At 42.1% G+C, this 17,716-nt stretch overlaps 1 protein-coding gene across 1 annotated transcript in view; it reads left to right on the top strand.

The window, feature by feature from the left end:
- LOC127166542 (endonuclease V-like) overlaps positions 1-17,716 on the top strand; it is a 76,570-nt gene that overhangs the window by 8,948 nt on the left and 49,906 nt on the right. The window contains exons 2-3 of the mRNA XM_051111904.1: positions 6,804-6,975; positions 11,820-11,954. Coding sequence (XP_050967861.1) covers positions 6,804-6,975; positions 11,820-11,954 — 307 coding nt within the window. The remainder of the gene's footprint in view (positions 1-6,803; positions 6,976-11,819; positions 11,955-17,716) is intronic.

The raw sequence follows: 17,716 nt of genomic DNA, 5'->3' as shown, positions 1-17,716 counted from the left end.
GTCAAAATCACCTGTGCTTTTACTGCGGTGAACCAGGCCACCGTAGCACTGGATGTCCACTCAAATCCAAGACCTCCTCAAAGGTAAATATCCAAAACCTCTCCATATTACAATACAAATCTTTGACACTGCTGGTTACCATAAGAACTGATACCCTCTCTCTCGATCTGACAGCGATGATTGACTCTGGGGCTGCGTTGAACATCATCAATAAGGACATCGTAGAAAAATTCAACATTCCAACTCAACCATGCATCCCGCCCATTCGAATCAAAGCCATCAATGATACTCTCATCGACCACGGCATCCACCATCAAACCAAGACAGTGAAACTGCAGGTTGGATTACTTCATCAGGAGAACATTACCCTGTATGTGGTTGATTCACCCAAGTACGAGATTATCCTCGGATTCCCCTGGCTCTCCATCCATGATCCTGCCATCTCGTGGAATCAAGGGGAATTAACTCATTGGTCACATTTCTGTTTAAGGAACTGTCTTCCTGCTCAACCACAACCCTGTCTCACCACAAGCATTGAAAGTCCAGACACGAAGGTAAAAATCTCCATTCCTGAGCAGTATCAAGATCTATCAGAAGTTTTCAGCAAAACCAAGGCTACCTTACTCCCTCCACACCGGCCATGGGACTGTGCCATTGACCTGCTGCCGAACGCCATGCCACCTAAGAGTAAGGTGTACCCGTTGTCTAGAATGGAGGACCAGGCTATGGAGGAGTACATTGAGGAAGCACTAGAATCAGGTTTCATCCGTGCATCAACATCCCCCGCAGCAGCAGGCTTCTTCTTCGTAGCCAAGAAGGATGGAGGTCTGAGGCCGTGCATCGATTACCGTGGACTCAACAACGTCACAATAAAGTTCCGTTACCCATTGCCTCTTGTACCCCCGGCTCTAGAACAACTGCGGGAAGCCACCATTTACACCAAACTTGACTGCATTTCTCACCACTAGGGGGCACTACGAATATCAGGTGATGCCGTATGGGTTAGCCAACGCCCCAGCTGTATTTCAGTCATTCATAAATGAAATTCTGAAGGACTTCATGAACAAGTTTGTAATCGCCTACATTGACGATATCCTGATTTACTCCAAGTCAGAGACAGAACACATCACTCACGTGCATGCAGTCTTATCCCGTCTACTGGATAACCAATTGTATGTCAAGGCAGAGAAATGTGAATTCCACGTCCACCAGACATCCTTCCTGGGCTATGAGGTCAGTCACCAGGGGGTCAAGATGGATCCCACGAAGATTCAGGCAGTCACAGGTTGGCCTCAACCCTCAACCATTAAGGAGCTTCAGAGATTTCTGGGCTTCGCAAATTTCTACCGACGATTCATACGTAATTATAGCACCATAGCTGCTCCTCTTACCTCACTGTTAAAGAACAAACCCAAGAAACTCTGTTGGACAGAGGAGGCAGATCGAGCGTTTTCCGCACTCAAGACAAGTTTCACGTCAGCCCCTATTCTGAAGCACCCCAATCCCGAATTACCGTTTGTCGTGGAGGTGGATGCATCAGACTGTGGAATTGGAGCCATTCTCTCTCAACGTCATGGTCAACCAGGCAAACTCCATCCTTGCGCCTTCTACTCCAGAAAACTCACCAGTGCCGAACGAAATTACGACGTTGGAAACAAGGAGCTGTTGTCCATGAAAGCAGCTATCGAAGAGTGGCGACACTGGCTGGAGGGCGCTCGTCATCCCTTCCAAGTAATCACAGACCACAAGAACCTCGAGTATATCAAAGGTGCAAAGAGACTAAATCCACGCCAGGCTCGATGGGCTCTCTTTTTCACCCGGTTTAACTTCACAGTCACTTACCGACCAGGCAGCAAAAATAGCAAGGCAGATGCTCTCTCCCGGCAACATGATCCTCATCTAGACACTCATCCACCGGAACCCATCCTTCCACCCACCGTCATTCTGGCCCCTGTCTCATGGGATATCATGGAGGAAATCCAACGCAGACACGATCAAGATCCACCACCACCACAATGTCCACCTAATAAGCACTACGTACCTCAAGAAATGCGTCACCAAGTACTCCAATGGGTCCACACCTCTCTCAGTGCTGGCCACCCAGGTATATCACGAACTCTACATCTCCTAAAGAACTCATTCTGGTGGCCATCCATGACCAAAGACACCGCTACCTATGTCAAATCCTGCCAGATCTGTGCTCAATCTAAGACCCCCAAGGAACTACCGTCAGGTCTACTCCAGCCCTTACCTATTCCACAACGCCCCTGGTCCCATCTATCAATCGATTTCGTCACTGACCTGCCACCTTCCCAGGAGTTCACAGCCATACTGGTAATCATCGATCGTTTTTCCAAATCCTGCCGTTTAATTCCTTTGAAAGGTCTCCCCACAGCCATGGAAACTGCCTTAGCCCTCTTCCACCATGTCTTCCGTGTCTATGGCTTACCTGAGGACATTGTAAGCGACAGAGGAACTCAGTTCACATCCCAAGTCTGGAAAGCCTTCTGCAAGCAACTCGACATTAATGTCAGTCTCACCTCAGGTTACCATCCTCAGAGTAATGGCCAGGTGGAGAGATTAAATCAGGAGATCGGTCGATATCTTCGCACCTATTGCAGTCGTGAGCAACACAGATGGTCAGAGTTTCTCCCCTGGGCTGAATATGCCCAAAATTCACTCACCCATTCCTCTACAGGCCTCACCCCCTTTCAGTGTGTCCTGGGGTTTCAGCCGCCGATGTTCCCGTGGTCAGGTGAACCGTCTTCAGTGCCGGCAGTCGATGACTGGATTAAGCGTAGCGAGAGGGTGTGGGACAGTGCCCATGTGCGTCTCCAGCGGGCTGTAAGGAATCAGGAGATTCAGGCCAACAGACGCCGCCTGCCACACCCTCCCTACCAACCTGGACAGCGGGTCTGGCTCTCTACACGGGACATCAAGCTGCGGCTGCCCAGCAGGAAGCTCAGCCCAAGGTATGTAGGCCCATTTAAAATTCTTAAACGAATTAATGAAGTTACATACCAGCTTGAGCTTCCTCCTAACTACCGTACCTCTCCCTCCTTCCATGTATCGCTCCTCAAACCGGTCCACCCGGAGGCTGACCCCGGCCAGATGGCCCCAGAACCGCCGCCACCCCTGGAAGTGGACGGCTTGCCTGCATATCAGGTGAAGGAGTTGCTGGACTCTCGGCGTAGAGGGGGTCAGCTCCAATATTTGGTGGACTGGGAGGGCTATGGACCTGAGGAGAGGTCATGGGTAGCCGCCAACGACATTCTGGATCCGTCTCTCATAGAGGAATTCCACCGAGCCAGACCCGACCGTTCTGCCTCGTTTTCTGACTACCGATTTCTTGGATTACCCTTTCTGGATTGTTGAACTGTGTGGACTGATATCAAGGTTTGACCTTATTGCCTGGCTTTCTCACTACGATTTACGGATTACCCTTGGACTGTCGAAAGAGTGGACTGCTTTCTGGTTAACGACCCATTGCCTGGTTTTACGTGTATGTTTGCTGCTTTGTACAATAAACCTCTGCACATGGATTCTAACGCCGCCTCAGCACCTTCGTTACACTCGATTGTTCCCTGTGCTCACGTTTTATACATAACATCAAGCTTATTTTGTAATTCCACTAGGCGCACTCTCTGCTCATCCAGTAAATTGTCATTAGAAGTACTGGATAAAGATAAAATCTCACAGTTTTCTCTTCCATAAGACACTGTGATTTAGCTAATGTACTACTAAATTTTCTCAAATATTTTCAGATTTTACATTTCAATAATTCCCAATTACATTTAAACAATCCTTCATTTTTGGCTTTTGCCCAATAAAAATTAATAAGCCTTTCCATTTCCTGTTTTACTTCAGTTAATTTGAGCAGAGAACCATTTCACAAAGACCATTTCAGAGGAAGTTATTTTCTATTAGTAAGCACTGTTTCTGAACTCATTGTGAAATGCATTGATTGCAGCCTTTAGATTTAACTTCACAGATAAATTCTGGGCACACCTGAGAATTATTTTACTGTATGTCTTGTAAAAAGGGGCATAATATGACACTTTAAATAATACTGCATATGTGTTACTTCATTGTGTAATTACGTAAACAAACTGATGAATCAGTAATTTGAACCAGTTCATCTAAATGAAAGAACCAGTTTGTGGAAAAGAATTAGACTTTCCTGTTTGCCTGAAGCTATGGATTAATGATGTTTTAAAGGGGTCCTATTATGCTCTTTAACAGAGTCTTGATTTTGTTTTGGGGGTGTACTAGAACATCCTGTCATGCTTGGTGGTTCGAAAAACATATTTTTTTTAAAACATAATTTACACTATTACAATACATTTTTCCCAGCCTGGCACAAATGACTTGATTAGTTCCGGGTTCCACCTTCAGAAAAACAAAATTTGTTGTGATTGGTTAGCTGTTCCACTGCGTTGCGTTGGTGAACAGCTTAGTTTCAGTACTGCCACGCCCCTTGTCAAAGAAGCAAGTTCTGTGTACAACTGTTGCAGAAGATTAAAGTGATTCTTACGTTTTAAATATGGATATTTTTCTTACAAAATGCATCGATTCGCTACAGGAGGCCTTTATTAACCCCCCGGAGCCGTGTGAGGCAAATTTTAATATAACTCCGATTGCATTCATCTGAAAGAAGGAAGTCATATACACCTAGGATGCATGGAGGGTGAGTAAATAATACACTACAGTAGCGTTGGGTCCCATAATCATCAGCCTGCGAGATCGCCAATACATGATATTATCGTGCTAATGTATTTAATTATTTACATACTTAGTTTCATTGTCTGAAACCAGCTCCAGCATAAGGCTAAAAGCAGCCTAACATTATCAAAGAACATCATCACTGATTAGCCTAGCCTATTCTAGTGCAAGTTTATGCATTTTAAAAAACACTCACGTTATAAGTGAAGCTAACGTTATCTACACTGTATGATGAAAAAAATTCTTACCACACACGTCTGCGGTGCGTTATGGCTCCGACGCGGCAACCGGAGTAGAAGCGGCTTCGACATGTGTTTCGACCCTCTGTACTGCACGTGTCTGTGGCACGTTACTGCTCTGAATCGGCTACTCTAGTCAATGCTTGTGTTTACCCGACGCGCTGCGGTTTGTTGAAGCGGCTCTCCTCGCTGCATCGTTAGGGTAATCCCCCACCTCATCCTTTGCTCTCAGTATACCTTGAACTATCCCTTGAAGATTATCTGTAAGCTACTGTGCTCTAAAACAATAATTTTGCTTATTTTGCTTTTAGAAGATATACGCATTCAAAATGTATAGTTTCTCTTTACCACCAACCCAATCAAGAATTTTGATGAGGTCATTCTGCACATCAGTTACTCATCAGATTTTTTTTTTTTTTTTTTTTTTTTTTTTAAATTAAGTGCTTCAATGCTTATTGTATTATACAATTCATCAGACCAAGCAACCTTCTTCCATCACTCAACAGTCCAGTTTTTAACCAGTTTGGTGATGGACAGAGATCATCATGGGCACTCTGAAAGGTCGGTCACTACACAGCCCCATATGAAGCAAAATGCGGTCCCACTTTATATTAGGTGACCTTAACTAGTGTGGACTTACATGAAAAAATAAGTACAATGTACTTATTGTGTTCATATTGTATTGCAAAACACTTTTGCTGCTACTGAGTTGGGTAAGGTTATGGACTAGGGTGACCACCTATCCCGCTTTGCGTTGTACCGCACAGCATTTTCACTCCTTGTCCCGCACGTAGCGTATTGAGAAAATGTCCTGCATTTTCAGCAGGTTGTTGGGTTTGTAATTATCTTATGAAAACATCCATGTGTTCTGTTATTATTTATTTATTTATTTTATTTATTATTTTTTAAATTTTGTCTCTTCTGCTCACCAAAGCTGCATTTATTTGATCAAGAACTGTAAAATTGTAAAATATTATTACAATTTAAAATGTTTTATGTTGAATATATTATAAAATGTAATTTATTTCTGTGATGCAAAGCTGATTTTCTTTTAGCATCATTACTTCAGTCTTCATTGTCACATTATCATTCAGAAATCATTCTAATATGCTGATTTGCTGCTTAAAAAAACATTTCTGATCATTATCAATGTTGAAAACAGTCGTGTTGCTATATATTATTGTGGAAACCATGATACATTACCAAAAAGTTTGGGGTAAATAAGAAAAAATATATTGATATATTTATTCAGGATACAATAAATTGGTCAGAAGTGACAGTAAAGATATTTAAACTGTTACAAAAATTTCTATATAAAATAAATGCTGTTCTTTTGAAGTTTCTATTCAAAGAATCCTAAAAAATAAAATCACAGTTTCACAATTTTTTTACTGTATTTTTGATCAAATAAAGTGCAGTCTTTGGTGAGCAAAAGAGACATTCAAAAAGATAAATTTTACCAATCCCAAACTTTTGACTGGTTGTTTGTTACATGCATTTCAAACAGAACACTATCAACATTACTAAAGAAAAACAAACAAACAACAACAAAAAAAACCTCTTTTTTTCCAGAGTAGTAATGGTTCTATAAAAGGTCTTAATTTTTAATAAATCAAAAAATAAAACGTTGACCGTCTCCAGCTGTCAAGTGCTACTTTGCCAGGCTACAACATAAACAAAATGCTATTTGCTGTTTTTAAAAAAGGTTGATGAGCCACATGATATGTCCTGCTCTGACTTTCTGTTTCAGTAGAAATTGTCAACATTTTGAATAATGCTGTACATTTCAAGACAATTCAGAGGGACTTTAAAGATCCCTTTAATGTATGTGTGTGTGTGAAGGGAGCAGGCACGTCTAAGAGAAAGTGTGAAGGAGGAGGACACCGAAGATTGGCAGAGGAGTCCAGACTTCAGCGGGCTGGAGAGAGTGGGAGGAGTAGATCTTTCATTCATTAAAGGCGATGACATCAATGCCTGTGCTCATCTGGTGGTGCTCACATACCCTCATATGAAGGTGCACTTCTCCACTTAGATCCACTTATCTCCAGCTGTAGAACCTTTAGCAGTTGTCTACTGTCCTGTCAATATATGCAAGATGCCTTGCTTTTTTGCCTTACAGTATAATTATGAATAAATAGAGTTAGAAACAGTTGTATGGTAAGGTACAATTTAGCTTGTAACACAACAAAGCACAAAGCAAGGCAACTTTCACCAATGTTCCCAAATGTTACTAATCTGTTTTACACCAAAAATGCGAGCAGCGCAATTGCACAACTACAGCAGCAAATTAACTTGTACACTCCTAGAATATTGGTCTGATTTTCACCTCATTCAACTCAGATTATCATCAGAACATGCTGTCATAGAGTAATGAATTACCACAATTACCACATCAACGCATTTGATGTAGAAAAATGTAAAAAAAAAAATAAAATCAGTTGGTTCACTCCGAGCAGAATCAATATTTTAACATTTCTGTTCCTGCATTCCTCTGTATTATTATCATTCAGAAAAAGGAAAAATACCCCGTTAATAACATATAATAACAAATAAAAAAAAATTATTTGCCAATAATATTAATAATAATAATAATTTTTTAAAGTACAGCGTTTTCTTTGCTCAAAAAAAAAGAAGAAGAAAAAAAAACAGGATGAGATCTAACTTACCTATGATGAGTTGACAGCTGAGTGTGGGCATTTTACTCCTTGGATGCGTCAGCTCACATTTGCATAGGCCGTACTTCTTGAATTTGTGATTGGTTGACAGCAAATTTCAGATATTAAATGGAACAATAAAATAAAGTTATTAACTGGTTAATGGCCATTTCACATTTTCGATTCTGTTCAGAAATATAAAATTTGATTTAGTTTCTGTTTTTGTTTCTGTCAAAATTTCATTCGTTTCTGGTTTTTGTTTTCGTTCCTTAAATCGAGAATGGTCTGGCTGCAGACATGCACTTGCATTTTCAGACTTGCACTCTCAGACACCTGCATTTTTTCAAGTGACGTCACTTGCAGTCTTTATTTTATTTTATTTATTTATTATTTATTTAGTTGCATCTCTTAACATTTTACAACAGTAGCCAGGTGGTGAAAACAAGAAAAAAGAAACTAAATTACAATGTCACTCGCAATGGCTACTTGCGCTCTCTGCTACCTGTGACGTCACTTGCAATCCACACAAATCGTGCGTGTTGCCATTGGAGACAAGACACTGTGGTGGTTAAACAATTAAACTAATTTATTAGCATAACGTACAGGGTTCTGCAAGTCATCTGTAGGAGATAAAGACAAGACCTGCAATCCGTGGCCACAGAACAGCAGAATATGAATGCAATAGATTTTTTTTGTGCACCCCTAGATTTGATGGCATGGCAGCAGCTCTTCCTTTTCTCTAAAGCAGCCCAAAATGACCTCGCCCCCTTTGTTGCATGTTCCCAGGGGCGTTTATGTAAATTTCAGTGTTTGTGATGCCACCAACCCAGGAAATAGCTTGTTGTAGTCCCTACGAGCCATTTTTGTAGGCATTAAACTGCCATAATTTTAAAAGACAATATCTCCGTTTGCACTGAGCTTTCAGTGTCATAACTTTGCAGGTATTCTTTATGTTCAAACAGCAACATTACACACTAACGTTAAAGTGAAAGTTTAACTAAAGTTAAAAAATGAAATCACAATCAACCACCCCTTTAAAATCTGAAATATGTGACCCTGGACCACAAAAAAATTTATTTATTTTTTTAAATTGAGATTTATACTACTGAAATCTGAACAAATAAGCTTTCCATTGATGTATGGTTTGTTAGGATAGGAAAATATTTGGCCGAGATACAACTATTTGAAAATCTGGAATCTGAGGGTGCAAAAAAAAATCAAAATACTGAGAAAATCTCCTTTGAAGTTGTCCAAATGAAGTTCTTTGCAATGCATATTACTAATCAAAGATTACGTTTGCTATATTTACGGTAGGAAATTTACAAAATGTCTTTACAGAATACAATCTTTACTAATATCCTAATGATTTTTGGCATAAAAGAAAAATAATTTTAGATCATTTTGACCCATAGAATGTATTTTTGGCTATTGCTACAAATATACCCATGCTACTTTAGACTGGTTTTGTGGTCCAGGGTCACATGTAGTGAAAACACTCAATATTAAGCTAGCAAGATCTAATTAAAGGGATTAAATAGATAAATATAAACAGGCCACATTTCTTTAAATACAAACAAGACTTCATTTACTCTTCTAACACAGAATATAACACCTAACACGAACACACTGTAAGGTCCACACAAAGGTATCTAATTGGTGGATGAAGGTTTCCTGCCTGTTCGGTCTTTTCAGCACGCAAAGTTACATTTAGGATAAAATTCTGTGTCTGACTCTATTTTATTATCTAATCCGACTCAATGCCGTTCACATTCTGCTCAATCGTGCAGCCGATGCGCTCTCACAAAAGCTCACCCTCCCCAGAGAATGGAGACTCCATCCCCAGGTAGTCCAGCTCATTTGGAGTCAATTCGGGGAAGCCCAGGTAGACCTGTTTGCTTCCCTGGAGTCCTCCCACTGCCAGCTGTTCTATTCCCTGACACGGACGCGCTGGCACACAGCTTGCCCCGGGGTTTATGCAAGTACGCCTTTCCCCCACTGAGCCTCCTTGCACAGACCCTGTGCAAGATCAGGAGGACGAGGAGCAGGTTCTGTTGGTTGTGCTGTATTGGCCCACCCGAACCTGGTTTGCCGACCTCATGCTTCTTGCGACAGAAGGACCTTCTTTCTCAGGGAATGGGCACGATTTGGCACCCGCGGCCCGATCTATGGAACCTTCTGGACGGGAGCCAATAGACCACTCTGGCATGTCTGGCTGTGGTGCTTTCCTTCCTGCAGGAAATTCTGGAGCGGAGGCTGTCCCCCTCCACTTTGAAGGTGTATGTCACTGCCATCGCGGCCCACCATGATGCAGTGGATGGATCATCCCTGGGGAAGCATCACCTAATTGTCAGTTTCCTGAGAGGTGTGAGGAGACTAAATCCTCCTAGATCGCACCTCATCTCTCCGTGGTCCTCTTGGGATTACAGAGGGATCCCTTTGAGCAGCTTGATTCGCTAGAGCTGAAATATCTGTCTCTCAAGATGTTCCTGATCGTGCTCACTTAAATCAAGAAGGTGGTGGACCTGCAGGCATTCTCGGTCAGCGAATCGTGCCTAAAATTTGGTCCAGCTGATTCTCACCTTGAGTCCCCGGCCTGGTTATGTACCCAAGGTTCCCACCACTCCCCTTTGGAGATCAGGTGGTGAACCTGCAAGTGCTGCCCACGGAGGAGGCAGACCCGGCCTTTGCGTTGCTGTGTCTCGTCCGTGCCTTGCGCATTTACGTGAAACGTTCCAAGCATGCTCTTTGTCTGCTTTGGAGGACAGCAAAATGGAAATGCTGTCTCCAAACAGAGTTTGGCTCATTGGGTGGTGGATGCCATCACCTTGGTGTACCAGTCCTAAGGTGAGCCGTGCCCCCTGGGAGAGAGGGCTCACTCCACTCTGAGTGTTTGTCTCCTTTTGAGCGTTGGGTAACATTAGGTAAATTGCGGGAGGCCAGCTCGGTGTTCAGCTTGCAGCGCCATTCCTTGTTGGATACATGTGCTTTTTTCCAGTTTTTCCCCGTCGGTGGTCCTCCTTTTCCCTGCAGTTTCAGATTAGACGGAGTAGTCTCTTACTGCGTCCGGTAGTGGGCTGCCATTTTCCCCTCCGGCATTAATGTCTCAGTATTCCACACGGTTTATCTCCACTGTGTTCCCTTATTTCCTTAGTTTTTCCAATTGTTCCACATTGTGCTCCGCCCCCAACGGTTGCCTTGGAAACTCTGGCACCCCTGGTCGGGCCCATATATCTGGCTTACAGGGCATTGGGAAGGTTACGTATTGAGTTTCATTTGTTCTGACACGCTTGCCTGTCAGCATTTGTAACCTCGATTATGTAACGCAGTTCAGGTTGTGGCATTTTCCATAGGAACCCCATGACGTTAGTCGACGTAACATCGAATGTGACCGACTGAAAGGGAATGTCTCGGTTATGGATGTAACCCTCATTCCCTGAGGGAGGGAACGGAGACGTGCCATGCCACAACCCTGGCATGCAAATTCCACTTGCCAATTCTCATTGGCCTTTTCTTCTAAGCTCAGAGGTGATTGGGGCTCCAAAGTGAGACCCTATGACGTCAGTTGATGTAACGTCTCCGTTCCCTCCTTCAGGGGACGAGGGTTACATACGAAACCAAGATGTTCTGTTATCCAGGAGCACCTGTTCTGCTGGAGTGGGGCAAGAAGAAAATCCAGGGACAGTATGCTTCTGGACAAAGCTCCTAAACCAACTTTTCTCAACAATGTGAAACCATTATCCATTATTCTAGGCTAAAAATCAAATGTGTCCTTGTATTGGAGTAACAGGCAATATAGTTTTGACATTTCCTTTCTTCTTCCTGATTAATTTCGAGACTTGTAATGTGTTACTAATAACCCTGTTCTGCTCTAGGCCAGGGATTTTTTTTAACATCTAAAACAAAGGGGAAACAGGCCAGAAAGATCAGTAAATCATCACCTAAGTTGAATGATTCAGTGATTGAATGATTTAATGTTATGTTTTTTATCATTAACCAAAAAACCAAAAATATGCAGATTACATCTCACAGCCTCTGCTAGAGGTTCAGTAACCATTGCAAAAAGCAAGGGTGAGAGGGACAACTCTGCCTAGCACCTCTTCCTAAATTGAAACTCTCAGAATGCCCACCATTTGTAATAACTGCTGCTACCGGACCTTAATAATTAATTATCTTGAATTCTAACACAGTATTATTTACTCCATAGGTTCTGTATGAAGATTGTAAGATGGTGACTCTTAATGCCCCTTATGTGGCTGGTTTCCTGGGCTTCAGAGAAGTCCCACCTCTGCTACAGGCCCTGAAGAAACTGAAGAACATACAGCCAAATCTAATGCCACAGGTTAGAGTCATGACCACATCTGTTGTCCCAGCTTAGAGTGACAGTTACTGACACAGTTTCACTTTTGGCTATTCTGGTTAGGAATAGGGATACATGATATTATTATTGTAAAAATCAGCCCAATATAATAAATAATGAAAATTATTATTATTTATTCTTTTTGAAAAGATGACGTTAATTATGCACTTGTAATAACTTCAGAAGTGGTTCAGGGAGCGATAAAAACATAACAGAATTTAAGAAAGTGAGTACAAAATGATCTTTGTGATCGCCTTTCCTAATAATGTGCTAGTTAGCAAGTTCAGTGGCTAAACGCGGCTAAATGCAGCTAAAGTAAACAGGCTCGTCTCTCCACAGAGAGAAGAGAGGGGCAGGGCGAGCAGAGCTCATTTGCATTTAAAGGAGCCTTGACCAGAATGAGATAATTTTTTGCAGAGCTGATTTTGGCAAGGTAAAAAGTGTGTTGTTTTACACTACCATTGAGAATTTTTAACTAAAGTATATTATAGACTTTTCATTAAGACCCTAAAGAATCATATCAACTTGTGGAAAATGGGCATCCGATGACCCCTTTAAGCACACTGATCTAACCACAGAGATGTGAACAGATGTTGTGTAATTCCTGAGAACTGTTTTCTGAGTTCTGTTCAACAAGTGAAACAAGTGAATCATCCCTGATATTTAAGTGCTTGCAAAACTCATCATCAGTGGTCAATGAACTTGTTTTACCATAGAATAACAGTGTAGCTGAACATCTGATGTTGGTACAGCGCTCTCAGAGGAAAACAGTTTGCAGGATTCATCTGTTGTGCAGGGATCAGATCACAAACAACTAAAACAAAACAAAAAAACATCTGTGAGCATGTTAATATCAGGAGCAATTTAAAGCATTCTTGCTAAATAAAAGGATTATCTGGTCACTAAAATAAATAAATAAATGAATAAATCAGTGGGCATGTTGATAGGCCAGGAGCAACTATATTGTTACATTAGCAATCACTAATATTGCCCATGTTATTTTATAGCTATTATATGCACACATGCTTTGTATTTATTATTATACAGTACAAAAACAACATCTAAGAAACTAAATTATTATTAAGCACATTACAAACACATTTAAGCAGATATTTGCAGACAGAGTATTTAACAGTAAAGACTGGTCTAAGCATTCTTAGACATTACGTTTATATCGTCTAAACATTAGCCCTACTTTTATGTCTTATTGTTTATGAAACAAAAAACATTCCTGATGCCTTACAGATGCATTGAAAGGTTATCATATTTCAAAATGTTGCACTCGATTTCACACATTTTAGTCAGGAATTGTAGTTTTGGAAAAGTCCAACTAGTAAATGCGTTCAAGTTTATGTCTCAACAACACATTTTCTAATGCCAGTAACATTACTTACACTGTTTAAGAGATCTCCTCAGCTTGCTGTAGCCGCACTTGCGTTCTGTTTGTAAGATAAACAAGCTTAGCCTGTTCCTCTCAGTGCGTCATCTTCAGGGGTGAATACAACGAGGCTTGTTCCTCTCAGCGCCTTCTTCCAAAAAGGAAAGTATCTGACATAAACATGTTGCAGCTTTGTTTACGAGTTGATGTGGGTGTTCACATGTCGCATGTCTCTCACATGGATGTTTGTAATATCAATAGCGTGAACAGCACGTGGGAGTGATCTAATTACAGGTAATGAGCTCTGAGGGGAAAAACAGGACATCACGTTGGTTTCATACGGATTACTTTAACATGAAAATTTGTTTCTGATAAATCTTACTTCATTTAAAAGCAAGCTTTCTATAGATATATCTCTCATGTTTGTGTGTCATGTATTCGCTGAGTTTTAGTTCATTTTAGTGATGCATTTCAACTGGATATTCATGGAGACTGAGAAGACTGAAAGGACACCCTCTATATTTTCTTTATCTAAAAAAAAAAACAAAAGTTTGTTGATATGGTGAGTGTACATAAATAAAAATAAACCCTTTACAGATTCAGGTGATACATTACTTTTATGTATCCAATAGGGTTGTCAAACGGTACCGGGTTCGGTACTTTAGGTACTGAAATTTTAAAAACATCCATTTCTCGCTCACATTTGAGCGCTGTTGAGCCGATTTTTAAACATCGCTGATTGGCCATAATGTTCACGCGCTCAACAGACATGACTGTGATTGGCTACAATGATAAGCGCTTCATGCTCCTCACCGAGCGCTCACAAATAAGCATAATGGGAGTGTTTGAAAGCCACGTGTGTCAGCGGATCCCTAATACATCTGCATATAGACGGATCTGCTGACAGACCACGTTGTCAGTTCCTGAATGCGTGGGAATCTATTCTGGGATTTCACGCTGGTTACTCGGTGTGATTGAGTGTTGGTATACCCTTCAGTTTAGACACAGACCACCCCGTTTTAACAGCGCAGTCTCTAACATTGCCTCGAAATGCCCTGGTTCTGAGACAAGAGGTATGCAGCCTGCTCGAAAAGGAGCAGTAGAACGAATCCCTCCGAGCGAGCTGGAGAGTGGGATTTACAGCCACTATTTAGTGGTGCCCAGGAGAGATGGAGGACTCTGCCTGTTTCTAAATCTCATGCCCATTACCAGAGCGCTCTGCAAGCATCTGATTTCTCAAGGAGAGTGGAGGCTGCACCCCTAGTTAGTTTGGTTGATTTGGGCCCACTACGGGAGAGCGGAGGTGGATCTGTTCGCCACTGCCCCCTGTTCTTCTCCCTGTCTCACTTCCCACTGGAAGGGGACACTCTGAATTCACACTGGCCAGCAGCCAGGCTGTATGCTGTTTCTCCGATCAAGATATTACAGCTGGTGTTATGTAAGATGATACTCATTGCCCTGAACTGGCCGAACCAGCCTTGGTTCCCGGATCTGACAGAGCTGCTGGTGGTGCCACCCTGGCTGAACCCCATCAGGAATTGAGGATCAGCTGTCTCCAATGAGCGGCTTGGTGTGGCACCCGAACCCGGAGTTATGGAGCCTTCATGTGTGCCTGCTTCGGGGGTATCAGATGCAGGGTATCAGAGCGAATAAGACAAATTGAAGATTTGATCAGAACATTGTTGAAACCAAAGAGCCAAATTCCACAAAGAGGCCTAGGCTAACCAGACCACATCATAAATCTGTCCATGATACCCTGGCACCAGCCAGCCTGAAGTAAGCCTAACCAACCAACTTTGAACAGCTTTGAACAACTTGCAATATTAACACAAAAGAACACAATTATTGATAATCCCAACTCAGGAAGGAGATTGTCAATTTGGGGGCAAGAAACCCAAGATTAATGGTCAAAGATACAGCACATCAGAACCATCACATGAGGAAACTTTGTTGGGTGGTGCTCCCCCACCTACGACAAGAACCAGACTGAAATTCCTTCATTGCCTTTCTTTCTTTTACTTTAGTCTTTTCTTTCCATTGAGAGTTTCGTGTTCTAAGTTAAGTTTTGCCACTAAGCTGTGTCTCAGACTTCATGCCCGCCTCAAAACTTCAACCAGCGTACACGACTCCATCTTCCAGCCAACACGCAAGACATCACTTCTAACGACCACGAACTTCCTGCCAATCAGCAACCAGAAAGAAACCCTCTTTCTGCAATGACGTCATAGAAGGTAATCCCTTAACACAAAGGCAACGCAAGTACAACCTCCAGATTCTAGCTGAACTGGTGCATTTAATATGAAGTTTAATTGAAAAACTCAATGTGAGGGTTAATTAAATGACTGATGGTTGTTCAGGTCTAAGCAATTGCATATATTGCTATAAACTTGGGATTTCATATTTTCACTCTTCTAAACTCATTCTTTCCTCATTTTCTCTTTTTCTGCAACTTGTATGAATGTGTGAATGTGTGTCTATGTGTTGATTAGTTTATATGTCTTAGGCTTATCCAGTAAATTCTTATTTATATTGAAAAGAGAAGTATTTTGTGTTTTGTGCTTATAAATGAATGTCTTAAACTGCCGGCCTAGTTTCCATGCTAATAAATAGCGTTTTCACTATATTTTGGATAGTAATATCCATTGCAGTTGAGGTTATATGGCTCGTTCAGTGAATTGCTGGGCGATTCATTGATCCGCCATAGAACGGAGATTCTGTTCAAATTCCCTATAAAATCTTAGATAATTCCCTTTGAACTAAATTGACCTGTTTCCCTTAAACAGAGGAGCTGAGTGCCCCGCATTCTCATGTGCTTGACATGCTCTCAGAGGTGCAGGCGCCCTCTGTGAGACGTTTGTTTGCTATAAAATGGTGATTGTTTGTGAAAAGGTGCCGTGATGTTCATATCGACCTGGCTGCTTGCTCCATGCTGGATGTTCTGTGTTTTCTTCAGTACAGGCTGGATAGTGGATGTCTACCATCAACACTAAAAGTCTGTGGCCGCTATTGCCTTGTTTCTTCCCCCACTGGGCGGGCAGTCGATTGGTAGGCACACGCTGGTGGTGAGATTTCTTAAGGGGGCGAGGAGATTGCATCCCCCATGTCCGCCTTCAGTTTCACCCTGGGACCTAGAGGTGGTGCTAGAGGTGGTGTCAAGAGCTCTTTCACAGCCACCATTCGAGCCTTTAGCATCCATTACTATAAAGGAACTATCTCTCAAACTGCACTTTTCTTGCCCTCACTTCAGCTAAGTGCACAGGGGATTTACATGTGTTTTCTGTGGACAGCGATTGTATTCGCTTCGGACCCAGTTACTGCAGCGTCACTCTCTGGCCAAGACCAGGCTACATGTCTAAATCACTGTCTACCCCACTCAGAGTCTTCTGAGTTATCGACCTCACGTGATGCGGACGCTCAGACTTCGGCGTGGCCTGTCACGTCTTTGAGGATTTGCATTGACCGTTCGGCCAGCTTTCGGCAGTCTGACCAGCTTTTCATGTGCTACAGGCCGACCATGTCAAAAAGGAGACTTTCCCACTGGATTGTGGACACTATCATGGCTGTTTATTGAGCCAACGTTTGGAATGCCCTTTGCACATTAGGGCAAGATTTCTTATCCTGTAGCTCCCTCTATAGGACCAGTGACTAGTCGATGTCAAGCTCAAAGCATCATGGCAGAGCATTAAAGTCGACTAGTTGATTAGCCTGTGCAACTCATAGTATAAACATTATTATAGCCTTAGCCTTATAGTGACTATAGGAAAAGGCTAACCCAGGAAGATGCCAGGACACACAGGTGCCAGGGTAAGAAGAGTGGGTCTATGGTTAGTAGCACCTCTAAAAACAGGAAATCAGTAAAAACAACACAAATACCCATCCTTTGAGAGCAATTGCAAAGAGTCACAAATACAAATGGACAGATGCCAGCTTCAGCAAACTTTACTGCTATATAGTGGACTGGTATTCTGCATGAACATGGTAAAGGTGAGCTCCATCACTGGCTACTGATGGCGGGGCACTTCTTCAATGGATGGCAAAAGAAGCAACAAACACGTTGAAATTGTCATGTGTGGTTCACTTGTATCTACAGTTGAAAAGGAACTGTTTCCAGGAATGGCAAAAAAAAGTGCATGACGGTTCAAGTCTGTCATAAAAGAAAAGGAAAGAAAGGAAACCATTCTTTTAATGTCCTCACATTCTTTCTTTTCTGCCTCACAGTCACATTCCACACTGATGGGCCATTGTTTCTCTCAGGTATAGTCACATCAATATTCATGGCCGCTGACACTTCCTCGCAGCTGCCCTTTCACAAAAAGTGTCTTACTAAAGTTAAATCAATATATTGTCTTCTGTGAATCAGTGGGCA

Source organism: Labeo rohita, chromosome 6 (genome assembly GCF_022985175.1).
Source record: "Labeo rohita strain BAU-BD-2019 chromosome 6, IGBB_LRoh.1.0, whole genome shotgun sequence".
Lineage (NCBI taxonomy): Eukaryota > Metazoa > Chordata > Actinopteri > Cypriniformes > Cyprinidae > Labeo > Labeo rohita.
Note: the sequence above shows the minus strand (reverse complement) of the source record. Positions and strands in the feature narration are given on the sequence as shown.